The sequence below is a fragment of the Neophocaena asiaeorientalis genome, unplaced genomic scaffold (assembly GCF_003031525.2).
Source record: "Neophocaena asiaeorientalis asiaeorientalis breed wild unplaced genomic scaffold, Neophocaena_asiaeorientalis_V1.1 scaffold5, whole genome shotgun sequence".
NCBI classification, from domain to species: domain Eukaryota; kingdom Metazoa; phylum Chordata; class Mammalia; order Artiodactyla; family Phocoenidae; genus Neophocaena; species Neophocaena asiaeorientalis.
In genome coordinates, this window is record NW_020174698.1 from 12,221,056 (window position 1) to 12,242,857 (window position 21,802).

The 21,802-nt window shown below is 36.6% G+C and overlaps 1 protein-coding gene across 1 annotated transcript in view; it reads left to right on the forward strand.

Moving 5' to 3' along the window:
* The window catches only part of TRDN (triadin), a 372,172-nt gene that overhangs the window by 82,835 nt on the left and 267,535 nt on the right, over positions 1 to 21,802 (forward strand). Inside the window, exon 5 of the mRNA XM_024759083.1 lies at positions 12,993 to 13,052. Within this exon, the coding sequence (XP_024614851.1) occupies positions 12,993 to 13,052 (60 nt within the window). The remainder of the gene's footprint in view (positions 1 to 12,992; positions 13,053 to 21,802) is intronic.

The window sequence follows — 21,802 nt, forward strand, 5'->3', positions numbered from 1 at the left end:
TTTTTTATTATATGTATTTTCTACCTCCTACTAACAAAAAAAAACCCCACTATATGCCAGCTGGCTGACCAATAAATATATATATGTAAATGTATAGATTTAATATATATTCTACTTTGCCTACAAATTATAAAATTTTATCATGATATCTAACAAAATTATTGGAGTTATTTCTTTTATATTTGCAACTTTAAAAATTATTCCCGGGCTTCCCTGGTGGCGCAGTGGTTTAGAGTTCGCCTGCCGACGCAGGGGACACGGGTTCGTGCCCCGATCCGGGAAGATCCCACATGCCGCGGAGCGGCTGGGCCCGTGAGCCATGGCCGCTGAGCCTGCGCGTCCGGAGCCTGTGCTCTGCAACGGGAGAGGCCACAACAGTGAGAGGCCCGCGTACCGCAAAAAACAAACAAAAAAAAATTACTCCCAAAAGTAAAATATCAAAATTTGGTATCCCCCTAACATGTATATTTCAGGAATATCAAATTTTTAAAAATACTTCTAGCTCCATAAACAACTAAAAATTTTACTTATATGGTACCTGACATTAGTTCAAGTAAAAAAATGTGCAGCGGAATATTGGTTTGTCTTGTTTTATAACTTATTGTAAAATAAACATGTTATATTAAATCCAAATAATTTAAATATGTTGCAAAATTTATTACTTTCATAATAATTTCCTCAAAATACACACTAAAATTTTTTTTAAACTGAAAAGCAAAATTATATTTTTTTGAAAAAGGGTAAGTTTGATTTACGTAAGAAATTTGAAAACAAAGGCTGGCTTTGCCCATTAGTTAACATGGTAAACATTTTCCATGAAGTAAGTAAGCGGCAGCACCAAAGTTTAGATGAAATATACCTAAAGCAAGAATTACAATTGAAACATAAAGCAATATCATTTTATCCTAAATTATTACATTATACAATTTTTATTGAGTTCTAATTAACATACAATATTATATTAGTTTCAGGTGTACAAAATAGTGATTCAGTATTTTTATGCATTATGAAATGTTCACTGCAGTAAAACCAATTACCATCCATCACTATACACAGTTACTACAAAATTATGGACTATATTCCCTATATGTACATTACATTCCTGTGATTTTTTGTTTTATGGCTGGAAGTTTATACTTCTTAATCCCTTTCATCTATTTCATCTGGCCCTCTCCCTGCAACCCCCCCCCCCAGTAATCACCAGTTTGTTCTCTGTATCTATTGGAATCTAAAAAATAAAATAAACAAACAAAACAAAGCAGCAACAACAAAAAACAAGCAACCAAATTAAAAAATGGGCAGAGGAGCTAAATAAACAGTGTATTTTAAAACGAAGTTAAAAATATATGTCTATTCAGCATAGGCAGCTTAGCATTTTTCTATTTCTTTTTCAAAAAAAAGATACTGGTTTCTCACAAACCTAATACGATTTTTCTTTCATAGTTCTGTATTAACATTCATGTGATGTGGACTTTTCAGATTATGTAAACATTCATAAAAGTATAATTTTTACTGGGGATAGAGCTTTTTAATTTTTTGTACTAACATTTCTAAGTGCAACATAATGGATATACTTATCTCTTTTTACAGTTTATTCTTACTTAAACCTTAGTCTATAATAAGTCTGTATGTAAGAATAATCATTACAGCATTTATGTTCTTTGAAATATGTAATTTTAGGAGACAATAATAGTCTCTTAACAAGAAATTACATTTATAATGTCACTTTCTGACATCTAGCTTTAAAGTTAAGAAAGAATACTTTTAGTCCTTCGGACCCATGCATACTCATTTTTTTGGGAAGGAAAAATTGATCTTCAATTTTGGGGACATGGTGGCCTTATGAGCTAAATTATCACTTGCCTTTGTGGAAAGAGCCAAAATCCCCTGTACATTATGTTGAATTTCCTTGCTTTCCAACTACTTGCTCTTTGAACTAAGGAACCATCTTGAAGTTTGAACAGGACCCAAATATGAAGGCTGATATTCTGTGAAATTGTTCCTGATGCATGCCAGTGGCAGAGGAAGAAGCTCTCCTTTACTTAGAGCAAAACAAATTACATCCTCCTTATAATCGTGTTTTAAGATTTCCCTAAAGCTCCTGGGGTTGAAAAGAGCCCAGTAAATTTAAACTCAGTTCTTTCATTGTGTATTTTTCTCACTTTATTGAAATCCACATTAGCTCTTTGCAGTCAGGGTGAAAAAGGAAGAACCAGGGAATCTGAGCTTCATAAATATTCAAGACTTTAGGATTAGGCCATTCAGAAGGTTGTATCACGTCACTGGGAGTAAGATAGATGGACATGTTTCTGTGCCAGAGATTTCATTACATCCATCTTTGTTGGCAGCTTAGGTGCCTTACCCCAGGCAGAACTTTAAGTGTCTGAAAAATACTGTGAGTGAAAAAAGGAGGGAGAATGGAAAGGTGACTAAACTTGTTAAAATTCGTAGCCTCAGAATACTGGTTACCAGGTTGGCCCTAGTAACACTGTTAAGTAGATACATTAATCTTTGGACTACTCCTCTAAATAAGTCTAGATTAAAACTCAGCTCCATAACTGCACTGCTGCATGTTGCCCTCAGGCTGCTCAAGGAACTCACTGCTTTATCTTCTGGTTGTCTTTCCCAATATTGATCAGACCTGTGAGGACAAGGGGCAAAACGCAGAGAGAGCAGAGTGAGGCTTGGTGATGGGATCAGAATGAAAAAGGCTGAGGAGAGATCTGATGAATGATCCAGAGACTTACTTCTCTAAGGAGTTGCAGCTGTAGTGAACCCTGGGCCCAAAAGAGCTCATTTCTATCAAGGCAAGCAAACTGGAACCACAGTGATGGAAATGATACTGGTAACACTGGAGCCTGAAGGAGCAAGCCGATGAAAGCAAGGGATTAAATTTTGGTGCCAACATCATGGAGAATAAAAAGGCTGAGACAGGACTTCCCTGGTGGCACAGTGGTTAAGAATCTGCCTGCTAACGTAGGGGACGCGGGTTGGAGCCCTCGTCCAGGAAGATCTCACATGCCGCGGAGCAACTAAGCCTGTGTGCCACAACTATTGAGCCCGCGTGCCACCACTACTGAAGCCTGGCGTGCCTAGTGCCCATGCTCCGCAATAAGAGAAGCCGCCACGATGAGAAGCACACGCACCACAACAAAGAGTAGACCCCCGCTCTCCGCAACTAGAGAGAGCCCACGTGCAGCAACAAAGACCCAGCACAGACAAAAATAAAATAAATTAAAAAAAAAAAGAAAGGCTGAGATAGCTCGACTCAGGCCCAACCATTTTAAGTAGCTCCTGTTGGAGCAAGAATAATCTCAGGGTTGCTGCATTCCTATCTGGAAATAAGATTGGGTGTGTAATTGAGAAACCTGTGAATGAGAAACTATTAGGTTTTTAAGTATTCCAGATTCTTTTCAACTCTGTACGTTCCGTTTTTCAAAATCACGAGAGTTTGGTCTCTTGTGGAAAAAAGTAAGTCCAGTTAAGACATCATTTGAATCTGATGCACAGAGTTGAGAATCACTGGTAATTTTTGTTTTGCTTTTTTTACTACCTAACATGTAGAACAAAAGAAATAGAAATTTTGAACCCTTTCAAGTTAGGTGGAATAGCATATCCCACTTTTAACTCCTGTCCCAATATCTTTCTGTTGAAATGAACATGATATTTGACTGTCAATATTTTATTATAGACATAATTGTCAATTATATAATGTCAATTTATAGTTGATATATTTTATATAAACATCTGTGGATAAGTTAAGGCAAAGTGTTAAAAATGCACAGTGTTTTAAATTTTATTATTATTTAGCTTTACAGTGTTCCAGAAAAACAATATTAAAAAACCCTAACTTATCGGCACCCATATTGATCACTGTAGGAAGAAATGCTTTAAAAATGCATTGGTAACATGCTTTTAAGTTTCCTGCATGTCTTTTCATGGCTTGATAGTGTATTTCTTTTTAGTGCTGAGTAATATTCCATTGTCTGGAGGTACCACAGTGTATTTCTTCATTCACCTACTGAAGGACACCTTGGTTACTTCCAAATTTTAGCAATTAAGAATAAAGTTCCTTTAAACAAACAAAAAAACAAACAAAAAAACCCTACTACCTTTTGTACAAGTGTTGCAGTTTACAATACCTTTCACATACATTTTTAAATTTCCACAAATAGGAAAATTCTGCAACTTTCTCCAACATTTCTAATAGAAAGTAAAAAGGTTGAGAAATGCAACATTTTACTGTCCCAAATTTTCAACCACACTCATTTTAGTGTTTAAATCATTTGTGTGTCGTGTCTTAAAGAACTGGTGAGATACTATCTACCACAACTTTCTATATTGTGCAAGAGTTGATAGCTTATAATCTTGCTTAAACATTTATTTTTTAATTCAGTATATATTTATCGAGTGGTTAGTATATACCAATTATTATTGAAAATTTACTGTGGAACAAAATAGACATAGTTTTTGCCCTCATCAAATTTAGAATTTAGTGAGGAAGACAATAATAATAATAGCCAATATTTTACATGATGCTTATTAGATATCAGGTGCTGCTCTAAATCCTTTACATTTTAACTTATTTTAATCCTCATGTAAATCTATGTGGTAGGTACTATTATTAACCTCATTTTACAGATGAGGAAGTGAAGTTCACACAACTAGTAGGTGTGAGAATTAAATTTGAATGAAGCAGATTGACTCAAGCATTAGTTATCTTAAACACTAAGCTGCATTTTAATACATGCCAGCGATGACAATATTTTTGTATAGATCTTTTAATAGCTTATGTATGTCTAGATTTTACTAACGAAATGCATTTTTTTTTTTTTTTTTTTTTTTTTTTGTGGTACGCGGGCCTCTCACTGTTGTGGCCTCTCCCGTTGCGGAGCACAGGCTCCGGACGTGCAGGCTCAGCGGCCATGGCTCACGGACCCAGCTGCTCCGCAGCATGTGGGATCTTCCTGGACTGGGGCACAAACCCGTGTCCCCTGCATCGGCAGGCAGACTCTCAACCACTGCGCCACCAGGGAAGCCCACGAAATGCATTTTTAATTACACTAGAATACTATTGATTTATGCCATCCTTTGTACGACAATTATTCAAATAATCATTTAATGACCATTGCAATCCAGAAATAATGAATACTCTAAATAATACTAATTTTTTATTTTTTCTCAGCAAAAGAATACATTATTATATCTGCTTCTTTTGTTTCCCAGCACTTCACAAGTCTGGTGCTGAGACTAATACCTCTTCAGAGACATTGGACTCTAACCCAATTGCTTATTTGGCATTAGACTTTAGAAAAACAGCCTGATTTAGGAGGGTATGTTTTTTGGTTATCACCGTTGAGTTATAAAGCATGAAAACCAGAGTTTAAATTCTTTGAGTTCCTTTAATTTAAAAAATGCATTAAATTGAGTTATTTGTAGCGAGGTGGATGGACCTAGAGTCTGTCGTACAGAGTGAAGAAAGTCAGGAAGAGAAAAATAAATACGGTATACTAACACATATATATGGAATCTAAAAAAAAAAAAAAAAGGTTCTGAAGGACCTAGGGGCAGGACAGGAATAAAGATGCAGACGTAGAGAATGGACTTGAGGACATGGAGAGGGGGAAGGGTTAGCGGGGATGAAGTGAGAGAGTGGCACTGACATGCATACACTACCAAATGTAAAATAGATAGCTAGTAGGAAGCAGGGGCATAGCACAGGGAGATCAGCTCAGTGCTTTGTGACCACCTAGAGGGGTGGGGAAGGGAGGGTGGGAGGGAGATGCAAGAGGGAGGGGATATGGGGATATAAGTATACGTATAGCTGATTCACTTTGTTATACAGCAGAAACTAACACAACAATGTAAAGCAATTATACTTCAATAAAGATGTTTAAAAAAATAATAAAATAAATAAAGCCTAGCATGATGAAGTATTGGTTTTAGAATGGGAGATAAATAATAACAATAAGAATCTAAAAGGAGACTTCTACTCTTTTCTCCACTTCTCGTATTCACATATACTTCCCTACAGATAGTGAGAAAGGGGATAGGGGAAAATCAGGACTAGTGAAAGAAGTCAGAATACACTTCCCATCTTCTTTGGAAGTAATTTGCCCCTTCTCTTGAGTGCCCCTCATATCATAATGAACAGAGTAAACACTAGTGGAGAACTGATACATTAGGTAAGGTTACCAATAACTCAGGGAAACAAAGGGATCCTTTTCATTGCTTCCTGACACATTGAGCTAACTGTCACTCTTTTCTCCATTTATTTTTCCCTTCTCCAGTTATCAAAATTCAAATTGACCATTGTACCTTTAAGGACCTTGGACAGTCTCACACTTGGATTGAGATACTTTGACCTCTGTGCTTTCTAAGCCACAAAACAATCTTTGAGGTTTACTGTTACCAAAATGGCTTATCATTCCAACTAGAATCTGTTGCTGAGACTTATCATGTTCTCAGGTTGGACTCTAACCTATTGGCAAAGCACATACATTTGGAGGTAAATAATGACCACTTTGACCTTCTTTGTCCCTTGTATCCAGAATTGGTTCAGTTTAAGTGAACTGTTCTTAAAGAATGCAAAAGGTTAAATGAAATTTAACCTACTATACATTACTGTTATGTTGCATAAGGTAGAGGCATTTACCTGTCTATGGAAATTATTGAATAACTAGAAGATAGTATTAATATAAGAAATTTTATTTTTCTTTGAAGTTTGCCGAAAACCATAGGGCAATAAATTTCCACTTACTGACTTGACTCTTTTACATTTAATTTTCCATTCTTACACAAAGAGTTCTTTGCGGGCAAGAATAATTGAGAGTAAAAAATTAGGCATCATCTGCTTATGAGAAAAATATCCTTCTGAAGTCTAAATTGGTATCATGCTGTTACTCAATTGGGCAGGAGCCTGAATGGTCATCATTTCCTGGCTAAAGTGGAAGGAGACAGAACTAGCACACTGTGTAGAGGCTACATTGGATTCTTTGGACATCTGCTAGCCAGAGACAGTGACCATAGTGATGTAATACAATCCCCAAAGAAAATGTAATGTTGCAATAAAACATGCAGAGACATTTAATTTATCCTTAAGTTTGAATTGTAGGTGCAGAAAATTTTTCCTTCTTCCTGTCTAGGTTCTATGGCTGGTCTAATAATTAAATTGATATAAGACAGATTAACGGGAGAAAAATAAACATTGTTCATACATACGGGAGCCCCATAAAAATATGAGACTCAAAGGGCAGCCAGGTAATTGAGACATATATAAATAACATCCTGAGCTAAGGAAAATAGGAGGGGTCTGAGTATACAAAAGGAAGGATGGCTATTCACAGGAAGGGAGAGTAGGCGTTTGGAAAACAAAGAGTGTCCTGTTATGCAGATAAGTTTCTTGGTATCTCTGGTAATAGCTCTCTCCTTGGTACAGGACCCCTTTCCAATGTAAATTTAGGCAGTTGAGGGGAAGGTTAACAGCTTTTCCTGCTGGGCTTTTTTTTTTTTTTTTTTTTTTTTTTTGCGGTACGCCGGCCTCTCACTGTTGTGGCCTCTCCCGTTGCGGAGCACAGGCTCTGGACGCGCAGGCTCAGCGGTCATGGCTCACGGACCTAGCCGTTCCGCGGCATGTGGGATCTTCCCGGACCGGGGCACGAACCCGTGTCCCCTGCATCGGCAGGCGGACTCTCAACCACTGCGCCACCAGGGAAGCCCCTGCTGGGCTTTGATTGCATTTAGCTGAAAAATAATTCTTATGCCAAAGAGATATATTTTGAGGTAGTGAAATCTGCTCCCTTTCAGAATTATCAGAAATAAATTTCTTTTGTCTTCTGTAAGCAAAGAAATGTATGTGTGTATGACTTTACAAGGTTGGCTGTGCTTGTCTGCACTTCCTGTACAGAGATACTAACAGTCTTCAAGTGATCTTCAGTTAAAAATAGTTGATGTTCCTGCAAAACAACGTCTATGTAAGTCATTATATTTCATCGTGAGCTGTAGAGATTTGTGTCTCTGTGTGTGTGTGTGTGTGTGTGTGTGTGTTTTAATCCACGACTCCCACTTATAAGAGATCTGAGTGGATCTGCCCAGAGCAGTGGGGCTGCAGAATCAGGAAAATAGAAAGTTGGGACTATTCTTGAGACTGTGAAATTGAGCAGGACCCTGGGGGAACTTTCGAGGTACAAAAGCCCCAGCCCCCAAAATTCTGAAAGAGTAGAGGAATCTCAGCACGTGTTTCCTGCCAGGATCCTTGTACGGTGGTTTGTACCCAAAGCACAAAATCCCCAGTGCCTGCTTTTGTTGATGTCTATAGAAAATGCTGGCTAGTCTGGACACATTTGCCCCAAATTCCAACTGTGCATGAAAACTTAAGAATATTTTAAAAGTTCAAATTTATTTTCTCTTAGGAGCAGGAAGAAAATACTCCTTGAAAGGGTGTTAGCAAAGGAAGGTGAGGGTAGGGCGAACCTTAATTTGGATCCTCTTTTAGTTGAAATGCAACCTTTAAGAAACTTTTGACAACCATTGACCAAACTTTATGTAAATTGCTTCCCTATATATCAGCTGTTTTTGGAAGAAAAACCCATCCCTGCAACCACTTCTTAGAACTGTCTTGATTGTTCAGCAATTTAAACTATAATATAGTTCTGTGTAGAGAATGTCACTGTAGTTTTGGGTGTATATGTGTGTGGGTGCTGATAATTTTGTATTTTCATTGGGAGTGGAAAAGGAAAACAATTCAAGGTGAAAAAATTATTCTTAAATATTCATTTTTATAAAACTTATTAAAAAAAATAAACACTCTGAAATATATTGTCATCATTTTTTATTTATTTTTATTGAAGTATAATTGATTTACAATGTTGTGTTAGTGTCAGGTATACAGCAGGGATTCAGTTTTATTTTTATTTATTTATATATATATTTAAGTGTGTATATTGTTAATACCACAAGAAAAATCTCTAATAAACAACCTAACCTTACACCTGAAACAACTAGAGAAAGAAGAACAAACAAAACCTAAAGTTAGTAGTAGGAAAGAAATCATAAATATCAGAGCAGAAATGAATTGAGACGAGGAAAACAATAGAAAAACTGGTTCTTTGAAAAGACAAAATTGATAAACCTTTAGCCAAACTCATCAAGAAAAAAAGGGATAGGGCCCAAATCAGTAAAATCAGAAATGAGAAAGGAGAAGTTACGACCGACACCACAGAAATACAGAGGACCATAAGACACTACTATAAACAACTATATGCCAATAAAATGGACAACCTAGAAGAAATGGACAAATTCTTAGAATGGTGCAATCTCCCAAGACTGAACCAGGAAGAAATAGAAAATATGAACAGACCAATTACAAGTACTGAAATTGAATCTGTGATTTAAAAACTCCCAACAAAAAAAAGCCCAGGACCAGATGGCTTCACAGGCGAATTCTATCAAACATTTTGAGAAGAGTTAACACCTTCCCTGTTGAAACTATTCCAAAAAATTGCAGAGGAAGGAATACTTCCAAACTCATTCTGTGAGTCCACCATCACCCTGATACCAAAACCAGACAAAGATACCACAAAAAAGAAAATTACAGGCCAATGTCACCAATGAACATAAAAATTATCATTATTTTTTAAAGTCTAATTCTCCTTTACTTTCATCTATTTTTATTTTTGCTTAAGTGAAACTTATTATGAAGTGTAACCAACATTCCTGGACTTACCTCCCACTTTAAGGTTACCTCCCTTTCGTGTATTTGGGGAAAAGTGGAGGGAATATGTTTCCCTCATGCCTTTTCTTGAGTGGTGATCTGCATCCCAATCTTTTTGAGATTTGTCTTCTTTCACTTTATGTTTTTCCCCTCCAGGATGGATCCCTGCTCATTACAATTCTGGTCATAATCTAGAGCTCATTCCCTTTTGGTCGGCTGCTGCTGGGTGCATAAGAGCTAAGGCTAAGGGGAACCCAGGTTTCTTCTACTACTGTTATTTTTTCTGTTCTCTGATGTGCAAGCTTTCACCTACCTTGCAGGAAACCCCATCATGAACCAACATGGATTGTCTAATTCCATAAACCACCACCTTGTCTAAACAGTGTATTTCCCCAGTTAAGTTAGGCTAGGAGGCTCTGACAGGATTACCCAGGCAGAATGGCCTTTTGAACCTAATCCTTCAGAAGATTCTAACTCGTGTCTGATCTTCCTGTGTGAGTTCTAGAATCTCTCTTTTATTCCTCTGAGTACCCAGTCTATATCTGTGGAATATAAACACACACACACACACACACACACACACACACACACACCTCTAAAGGAAAAATATTATTCTCAATGACAGATTTAAGGCCTTTTTCAATCACAATAGATGTAACATTTCATATAAATTTTTAATTTAGAAAATTTCATCCCATTTCTATATTCAAATTAATCCCTAACAAGAGTAAGAAAGTATTTCTTAAGGATGATTCCCTTAGCACATGCAAAGACTACTCTAAATCTTTGGCATTTTACTTACTTTATCAGGCTGAGTTATACAAGGCCCCAATCTTCTCCATAGCTTCTGTTTGTTTAAATAGGAGGGAGGAAGCAGAATGGTATTGGCAGGGGAGAATTTTGAGGGTTTTTTTTAATTAACTTGTAGAAAATTTAACCCTGTAGATGACCTGAAAAGGTCATTTGCCCACCCCTAGGACCAGACAAGTACTGTCTAAAACTAGTATAATGTGAGCCACATATATATTTAAAATTTTTTGAGTAGCCACATTAAAAAAATGTAAAAAGAAAAATACAAAATTAATTTTAATAACATGTATTATTTAACCCCAAATATTAGTCAGGGCTTAACCAAAGAAGCAAAAGTAGGAAATTATGCAGGTATATTAAGACATTTATTACAAGGAATTGGCCTGTGTGGTTGTGGGGACTGGCTGAGCCAATGAGAACCCATAGGACAGGCAGTCAAGAAGTGAAGATCATGGGTGAGCTGGAGCCCACGGGCATGGACCAACGCTGTCATCCACCCAAAGAATTTCTTCCATCTCCCAGGAAACCTCAAACTTGTTTTTGAGACCTTCCAGTGGAATCAGACAAGCCCACCCAGATGATCCAGAACCACCTTATTTAAAGCTAATGAACTAGGCATTTTAATTACATATGCAAAATACCTTCACAGCAACTTCTAGATTAGTGTTCATTTGAATGATTTGGGATAGTAGCCTAGCCAAGTTGACACATAAATAAAACCATCACACTCAATATGTCCAAAATAATATCATTCTATATGTAATTAATATAAAAATTAATGAGGTATTTTACATTCTTTTTATTAAGTCATCATAATTCATTATGTACTTACACTTATAGCACATCTCAATTTGGACTAACCACATATCATGTCTTTAATATGTACACATGTCTAGTGGACACTGCATTGGAAAATGTAGGTCTAGACAGTGACGAAGAGTGTTTGGACTGTTGCTCTAAAGATACAAGTTCCCAACAGGAGTCATTTCACAATATCTAAAGACATTTTTTATAGTCATGACTGGGGATGGGGATGTGGGCTAGAAGCATCTAGTAAGTAGGGATGCTGCTAAATACAGTGCACAGAGCAGCCCCACTCCACCTCCAAATAACAATTTCCCCAATCTAAAAAGTCAATAATGCTAAGATGAAGAACCATGCTTTGGAGTAGGATTTGGAGACATAGGGAGGAGATGACTAATAATAATAATGAGGAGAAGGAGAGAAGCTGGAAGCTGGATGTTTCTAAGCCCTTGGGATATCTTTCCTGGTACCTTGAAGCCTTTTTTTCACAAATGTAATTGAATATCTTAACTCTTTTGTATCTTTATTGCCATTTTCAAGGTCAAGGATGGGATAAGGGTAGAGGAGTGGCCTTATAAATAGTATGACCAAAATAATATCATTCTATCTCAATTTGGACTAACCACATACATATAAATAGTATGACTGATTAATGGGGAAAATGAGGGGAGGAAATCTTCACAGTGGTGATTATCTCTTTAACTGGTGAATGAAAGTCAGTAACTGTCTTTTCTGAAGATATTTAGGATTTTCCTATAGTTGGTCTTGATTTTAGACTTCTAGAAAAATTATAAAAATGCAAATTCAAATCTACAAATGGAGAATTTAGAATATATACAGTAATTAGCACCATCTCAGACCATCTGTGGAATAAAGTTGTGATAAATAAATAAGTAAAACTCATTAGCATTTTTCTAAGAAAAACCATGGTATTTAAGATTAAGTCACTTTTCAGAGGTAGTAATCATATTTGTAAACTCTAATCTCAAATTTACTTCTATCCAAATTAACTGCAACTTCAGAATTAACTTTATTTTCTAAGCCTTGGCAATGTATGTTTACTGAAACTAGCAGCAGATTGAATATATTTATTAAAACCTGATATTTAGAAAAAATGTAACAACTAACATTCTATGAAATGTGTCATATCTTCATGCAGTAATTATTGGTTAAATGCAATGCCAAATTCTGATTATAAACATAGCTTAGAACCAATACTTCTGAGATATATTTCCTATTAGATAGTTGTTACAGTTCATTTCACAAATTCTTAATTTAATATGTAAAAACTAAATCTTCCTAAATCTAAATGATATTTTTTACTAAGGAGTCTTAATATGCATTGAGAGTAATTGAAATAGAACATAATTATAATTTGTGATCAGATTTAGCACTGAAAACAGTGGCAACATTTATTGATTTAAGTTTTTAAGCTTTTTCAATAACTAAATTTTAGGTAACTCCAATTTTTTCCTTGTTTCAATAAATGAGGGATTTATGTGGCGATATGTTACAATGACTCTTTCCTTTTAGATACCTTTAAATTTGTTGGCTAAAATAATTTAGACTTCATGCTGGAATTATAATGGTTAGGTCATATAGCTATGATTTATATTTTGCACATTTTCAAAAAGAGTTTTTAAAAGTATATCCTATTTTTTCCTAGAAATACACAAAGAAAAGACTGAGAAGCAGGAGAAAACTGAAAGGAAAATACAAACTAAAGGTAAGTGTTAAATTTTGTGTTTATTCTATATTTTATATTTTGTATATTTACATGAGAAAATGGGAAGTTTTCATATTTAGTGCTCTTTTGCTTTAATTGTTGATAGTGTTTAAGTAAGTTTACTTCTAAGTAAACCCCAGGTATAAATATATAATATTTAATTACTGGAATCAAAAGAACTTCAAAATGTGTTACAATCTCTCAGTTATTTATTGATACAGTTGGCTTTTGCTTACTGAGATAGTACCACAAACATATTTTTTGACTTATTAGCAAACATTTTTCCTTCTTTAATCAGTTAATATAATAGATCAGAGTTCAATTTTTTTTAACTGGAATTTTTTTATGCCATGCTATACCTTTAAAATCTTTGTCATAGAAATGCAGTCATTATACTATCTCACTGAAGACTGCTATGGCCCCAGAGCTTGCTTACACAGCCTCAAGGGGTAGATGGACAGTGACAACATGATGATTAATATCCTTTTCAACTCAACTAAATCTAGTAACTGAAATCTTGCATTAGAGGGATATTACTAATGGCCAGCAGTGTCTTGCTCATCTTACAAGCACCACTTTTCTAAGAGTGACCCATGTAGTCATAAAACTTAAAAAGAAAACTCAAAGGAAGCACAAACATTCGATAGGACATGTTTCTAAATATGCCCAAGTTTCCCCAATGGTCAGTCTCACATGATACTGGGTGAGTTAAGACAAAAATTAAAATCTCATTATTACTGTATTTGTGTGATAGAGCTGAAAATGAAAGAATTTTCCTAGGATAAAAATTGAATGTTGTCTAATATTTATTATGTCAAAAACTGACTAGTACAAAATTACCTGCACAAACATCAAAGTTGCCAGTAATAGTTTCAAATAATAGAAGTTCTAATTAACCTGAAATTATACCAATATGTGAATCTACATTAAAATACCATGTTTTCTCTTTTCATATACTTCATGAACTTCCTTTTTGTGAAGACCTCAAATCATTCTACAGATATTATGTCTTTAATCCTAATATTTGAATTAGTTCCAGATTGGTCAGCCAATCCTTATACAACCAGGGACAATGAAGTTTACTCAACTGAAACCTATTTATATTTGTACTCAGGGAACTAATGTCTTATTTCTGTTCCTTTTCCCTTTTTTTTCGTTCTTAATTCCTTTGGTCAGGGAAATTGGACACAGCTCTTGGGTACGGATTGACTAAGCTAGCCATCACTGAACTGGTTATGTGTTTCTATCTGCTGGAGGTTAAACAGAAATTCAATTGGTTCCACATGATTGGGGAGTCTGCTGTTTTATCTTGCAGACTGTACTACTAATTTAATAGCAATGCTCCTGGAGTGGATGTTGTGATGCAGATGGTACCATTTGCGTTTTGGACTTGGCTCTATTAGAATCCTGCTGTTAAAAGACTGAGCAGTGGGCTGTAGAGTGGGTTTTTTAAACTAGTGAGTCTTGCATAATTAAAACAGTGCATTTGGCTGAAGTTTAAAATAAATTCCTCAAAGGCTGGGCTAGAGATTGGTACCTGAATATATTTCCTAAATAGATCAAATATAGTTTGGGAAAGTGAATATTTCTCAAGAAAGAGAAAATGGAGCTTCAGCTGTTCAACAGTGAAATGGGCTTCAGAGATACTTTTTTCCACAATTTTTTGTGTGAATATGAACAAAAATTTCATTTTACTGCTTAGTTTCCTCATACAGGTAGAATAGAATTAATGCCTGCTTTCTATTCCCAAGTAGTTCAGTGAAAATAAATGTGGTTTTATAGCTGTTCCTATGTCTAGATAAATACATGTTTTCTCTATGCCACATTCTGTCAGTTATGGTTATATATGATGGATAGTTAGGAATTTAAGTTGTTATCAAAGCATTTTGAACTCTTATAAGAAAAGATACACTATATCCAAGGTAATAGTAGCCCGAAATGATTATAGAGAAGCCAGCAAATATCAGAGTATAAAGAGATCTATTATGCAGAAGCTGATGTATTAACTTCTATCGCACAAAATGTCTTCATCCTTCCGTATTCTTTGTCCTGAAAATTAACATCACGATTCACCCAAGTTATTCAAGCTAAAAAGCTAGGAGTCATTTTGGCCAGTAGTGGTACTCAATCCTGACTGGACTTTAGAATCATCTGGATAGGTTTAAATATATATATATATTCATGTGCAGACTCCATCCTGGTTCCATTAATGTTTGGGAGGTAAGGCTAGAATTCAAGTCAACCTCTTCAGTTGAGTAGCCATCTCATTAATATTCTCAATTAAGCACCTAACCTAGAGTTCAAGTATATCCCACAGGGGTTCTCTTTGACCAACCAGTATGTTAACATAACTTATACCTGGATGTCTTTAGGTGGGACCTGCACCAATCTCCTCCACTCTCATCACTACTGGAGTAGACATTTATTTATCTGCTTTATCTCTGAAGGCGTTTGAGTTACAATCCCTGCCATAGACTTGTTGGTCTCTTTCAATACCAAAGTCCAATCCTGCATGGCCCTTTGTCATCCTCTCTCTTAATTATAATTTAGTCTATTCTCACCTCTCCTCTCCCATTACTATCCCCTCTACAGTCATCTCCCAATTAGGTTATGACAGTTACTTCTTAACTGATTTCCCTGCATTAACCCCTGAAAGCCATGCTAATCACGCTCACGGGCTTAAATCCATTTGTTGTCGTCACAGTGCTTTAGAGATAAAAGCCACACTGTCATGACATAAAAGGCCCTCATCATATGATCACTGGTAGATAGCCAGTGGTCAGCTTTGTCCACTTTGCCACTTACCTTCCCTACTCTGCAAGCTCATCCACCCCCTGCATTCCCAGCTCTCCCCCTGCTCCCCTCACCACCTCACTCCACATCCCACCAACACCTCCCATGCCATAGGCAGGCTGAACTTTTGGGCAGTTCCTAAGCCAGCACTGCTGCTGTCTCATAACTCTGTACTTGTATATACCTGTTCTCTCTGACCATCGGCCACTTGGCAGGCTTCTGCTCATTTCTTTGATTCTCAGATGGAACATCCGTTCCTTCAATAGGTCTCCTTTGCTGTCCCTCACTCTGTGGGCATTCAGGTACTTCCTCCTTGCTACAGTTACATCCTTGCTTTCAGCCTTTAAAGCATTTTGACACCAAATTTTAATTGTGAGTATATTGATCTAGCTCACTGAGGGCAGGAACTGTATTTGTCTTTTTATATGTTCTAGGTTGATGTTGACATTTACGATTGTGTGTTTCCTTATTCGTGAACAAAGAGATTCAGGCTCAGTGGTCTCTCAGCTTTCTATCAGCTCTGAATTTGTGTCCTTATATTAAATTAAAAATCATTCTAATATCTAGCAAAGTGCCAAACAGATGAAACACATTCAATTCATGTTGAAATAATTAATGAATTAATTAATAAAGCATTCATTTTCTCTATTTTGTTAATATTTACTTGATTTCTATGGAGAACTCTTCCTTTGACAATCTGTGTTTATTTTCAAGTGTATACAATTATGTGGCTTTAATTGGGCCATTGTAATGTCCAATTTATTTGGTCAGAGGCAATTGAAGAATTTGGCAGTGAGCTCCATATTAAAACAAAAACTATCTGTAACATGTAATCATAAACACCCACAATAAATGTATAATAGTATAGGTTAAAGTAAAACAGATTAATTTGGAAAGTGCAAAAAAAGAAAGATACAAGCAAAACTCAGTTCTCCAGAGAAAAATAGTAATTTATTTTTTTACTTTCCTCTGCTTTTTCCCTCCATGTAGTTACTCTTTTATTGCATATTGTCTTGTTTCTTTTTCAATTGCAAATTTTATTGTTGGTTTCGGACACCGTTTAGGCTTCTATTTAACTATTAAACATGTCAGTATACTCATAGAACAGAGTAAACCAGAAAAGACTAGAACCTGGTGATAAACATATAACTAGATGAGAGAATTTTGTCTCTCTAGGATGGCTCCTAGCCAAAAGTAGGGCCTTTTAGGCATTCAGAGCAATAGGTGTCTGCTACATCCACCTAGGTTATCAGGTGTTTCGCTGAAGAGCTGACCCCTCAGGCACAGTGAGGAAATTTACACAGCAGAGTGTGTGCTGATGAATGGCATGTAGTTAACATCTGAGTGGCCCAGTTGGTGGGAATGGGGGAGTGTCCTGGCAGACAGATGGTATAAATAGAAAAACTTGCTATAGCTGTTAGGCAGTAATACATGTTAATTTATTTATTGTACTTACTTTGTTCCAAACACCATACTGGGAACTAAGGTGCCAACTCAGGTGGCTAGGTCAGGGGTCAGTCCTCAAGGAACCAGGTGGGAACTTGGTTGAAGGAGCACAAGAGAAGCCCAGTGACTAGTGTTAGTGTTCGTTTCCTAGGGCTGTTGTAACAAAGTACCAAAAACTGGGAGGCTTAAAATAACAGAAATGTATTGTCTCACAGTTAGAGAGGCTAGAAGTCCAAAGTCAAGGTTTTAGCAGGGTTAGTTCCTTAAGAGGGCTGTGAGAGAGAATCTGCAGGCTTTTCCCAGCTTCAGGGGCATTTGCTGGCATTCACTGGCTTGTAGATGAATCACTCCAGTCTCTGCCTTTCCCTTCAAATGGTGTTCTCCCTGCATCTCTGTCCCTTCTTGCTGTGCATATTTGTCTCTGTGTCCAAATTTCCCCTTTTCATAAGGACACCAGTCATATTGGATTAGGAGCCACCCTACTGACCTGATTTTAACGTGATTACCTCTTGTAAAGACCCTATTTCCAAATAAGATCACATTCTGAGGTACAGGAGGTTAGGACGTCGGCATATCTTTTCTCGCTAACGTAATTAAACCCATAACAGTATCACATGCACAAAGTCAGCGGAACATTTTTCAAAAGGGTTAATAGAGAACAATCATCCTGATTGACTGGTTTAGGATCCTTTCTGAGAAACAATTATAGGACCGGAATCATAGGCTGGCAAAGGCATAGGGCTGAAGATGAGGCTCAAAAGCCAAAGAGGGCAGGATGTTAAAATGTATCTAAATATCCTGGAGCCCTTTGTGAAAATGCTCTCAGAGCCCACAGGTTAATTTAGTTAGCCTGTGTTGTATAAATTTACTTTTGCCTTCTCTCAGCTGTACTTAATTTTCTCCTTAAAGTACAAAATATATTTTATTTTCTTCTTTGGCTGCTGTGAATGATAAACCTGTAAAATGAGAAGGAAGGCCCTATACAAAGCTATGTATCTCCTTCTGCATAGCGATTGTTTGCTTATGAGGAAATCATTATGGTTCTGACTATGGCCATGTTGCCCCAGGTGAAGGGGCAATTACCCATACAATTAAATCAGACTTGAAAGTAAAACTAATCCTTTAGAATTAAAAAAATCTCTTTTGTGATTGAAAGCATATGTATCAGATGAGCTTTGTAACTTTAGGTAATTTGCCTAATCTTCACTTTAATACATAAACAAATGTAATTTTATTATGAAAAAGAAGTGTGTGCATTATTGTAGGATAGATTGTAGATAACATGCTTGGAGAATCTAGTCAGTACACTTCGGCTCATAAGAACAAGTCTGCCCAGGATGTGGGATGGACAAGGCAGCATAAGCTTGTGGGGAGAGTACTAGTTTAGCAACATAATAACTGAATTCTTCTTCTACTCTGCCATGGACACTTATGCGGCTGTATTTTCTTATCAATGGACAAAGAACTTCAGGCTAATAGATCTCTTAGGTTCCTATCAGCTCTAAAATTGTGTACTTATATTAAAGTAAAAATGATAAATTCTTCCTTTAAGAAGAATGAATAATACAATCTTTGAGAATTTTCTCTACTCAAGAATGCTTTTCTACTGAGTTCATCATTATCATATAAAGTGTGTAGATCATTTTGTCTTAGCACAGAATGGAAATTCGACAAAAAAAGAAACACAGAGATATACACTAACCAAGAGTACATCTGGCATTTTTGTTTAGTGGTGGCTAAAGGATAATTGTTTTAAATGGTTTAAAATGAATATGTATCTTGCTCTTTCATAAAAAATGATGAATTGAAACATGGGTGTATATGAATTTTATGAAACTGTTTAAAATGTTGACCTATTTAAAATTTATAGACCACTTCAGGGCTAATACCTCTCTCAACAGCAGTGCCAGAAATCTGAGAAATAGAGAAATTAATTAAAAGAAAAATCAGCAAAATCTATTACAGGTAGCTGTGCTCCCCAAAGTGTTTTCTAATGCAAAGGTGTAGTTGTTACATGCTTATCTATCCAATTCCTTTTGCTTCAGACACTCAAGCTTAGTCCAGTCCAATAGCTCTGAAGTCAAATACGAGGTTCCAGAGTTTCACTTAATTAAATTTTCTTGCTAACCATCAATTGAAGAATAGAGTAGCCTATACAAATCAGTACTTTAGAACTTTTGATGCCAACACTTTTGAGTTTTCGACTCAGAGCAGAGAGATCTGCAAAGGATTCTGACAACCTGGCCCCTAATGCCTGCTGCTTGGCCCCTTGAGCGTGTTTTGCCCGTTAGGAACCCAGGGTCAGGCGCACTCTGAACTCTGATACACTTCAGAAAAAGACACAGAGCCCGCCTGGGGGTTTTCCAGGGCCAAGAGCTGTGAAAGCACAGAGCACAGCTGGCAGAGTACCGGAGAGAGAACATATGGGGAGGGTGAGAGACGTGCTTCGGAGTTGAGCTGAGCTGAGTGTTCTGGCCAGGGAAAGGTCAGAGTCTGGGCAAGTGCAGGAACAGCAGGGCCATGCCAACTCAGATGGCAAACATCAGGGCCATTCCAACTTGTGTATTCCATTTGTTTTTAATTATCAGCATGCCGAAGGGAATTTTGTTTTTTGTAAATAAGGATGACAAACAAAGTAAGCTCTAGCAGGTGCAACAAGCTTATTTTGTCCTGAGCTAAAACTATCCTAGCTAAGATGTAACTTACCAAACAGAGCTGGTGACGAGGAAAGTACTTTTTTCTTCTTTCATATGAAAACTTCTGTGAGTTCTAAGCAAAGAGATGTATGAGCAAATGTAATTGTTGCAGCAAATTATTTTTGTTTTAGAGGGATTATTAAGGCAGTTATTGATGGTGGCACTATTTTGATAAAAGCAATTTCAAAGCTTAGTGTTTGAGCTCAGTCTTGCCAAAGTTTGAAGTTTCCATCCAAGAAGCTTCAGTGGCTCCCTGCCATGTTGAACAGCTCCCTAGAGCGTGTGGTTCCAGCTGCTTCACTAAGCAGTATTATGGTACCATTTCTGAGGAGGATAATGAAATTCCAGCATACAGCACTGTGTCTGTAAATCAAAACTTCGCTGCGAGGAACTGGATTTTTCCCCAGGGTAACAGGAATAAGGCATTAATATGCTAATTTGAGCCTGAATTCAGACCCCTTGCTCTTTTGATTTTGTATTAATTCTCCCATTTATACCCATGCACACGTCAATCGGAAAATCCTTTAGTGGAATGGACAACCAGCTGTTGGAGGTGGCTGAGGTCTGGTTCTTCACAGAGGCAGAGACACAGATTAGGTTTTCTCCTGGGGGTCTTGCCAATCAGGGTTTCGAAAGCACAGCTTATCTCATGCAAACTTCCTTTCCCCTAGAGAAACTTTAAAAGAGGCTTTGCTTTTGCTAAGATTTTCTTTTGCTTTTCAGCTTAATTAATAGTGATCCAAAGGAACCGAAATAAGCTATCTGTGGTCATGTGTGAGTGCTGGTGTCCTACTCTTATTTTGTGAGATTTTTATATTGAACTTAGAAACTTAGAAAACCCAGAAGAACCATTGAATGTGGAAAGGAAAAATAATGTCTAGATGATCTACGATTTTTTTTTCTCTTCTGTTTCTCACTGGGTTTAAAGAAGTTTTAACAAATTGTAAAATATTTAAATGATTGGAAGCAAGCAGTGCGTATTATATCCATACAAATCATCAGTAAATAGAATTGTACTAGAAGATGAAAATAGCTCTTCTTATAATATTTTAGAATTTCCCTTGTTCAAGAATACCTATTAAGAGTCCACTGTGAGTCAGACACCATGTGATGAGCCAGGATACAAAAATAAAACAATATGGCATAGCCCCTAAAGAGAGTTCACCTTCTTGGGAGTCAGATTTATGAACAATTGCTGTATTATTACTTAATGGATAAGATAGAATTATGCACATGGTGCAGTTGGCATATGGAATAAGTAGATATCAACCAACCCTCTGCAGAGGAAGAGACATTTGAGCCAGGACTGAAAGGGTACATGGAACAGAGGAAATGTGGGTGTGGGAAATCTAAGTGAAGGCACAAGCAGGCAGAGATACAAAGGCATTAGGAGGGCATGTGGCATGTTTATGGAATCCCAAACATTTTGTTATAACTGGAATGTAAAGTTCAAGGGGAGATTCCTGGTAGGTAAGATTGGATTGATAAGCAAATGTCAGATCACTAAAACAATGAAATATTTTTATATTTGATATAGCACCTACCATGTGACAGATTACCATGCTAAGCAATGAGGGAGATACTAACACGTATCAGATCAATGGTATGATCAGATTTTCATACTACTACTCTGAGACTCAGAAAACTCAAAATCTAAGTGTTCAAGACACTATTCAGGATATTAGTGTAATAATATTTATAATAATAATATGCCCAAGAAGGACATCATAGTCCCACTTTTGAAATGGTCTCTTTCCCCTTTCTCTTTCCTACTCCCCTACTAGGTTAATTTCTTCTCACCTTTCACATCCTTAA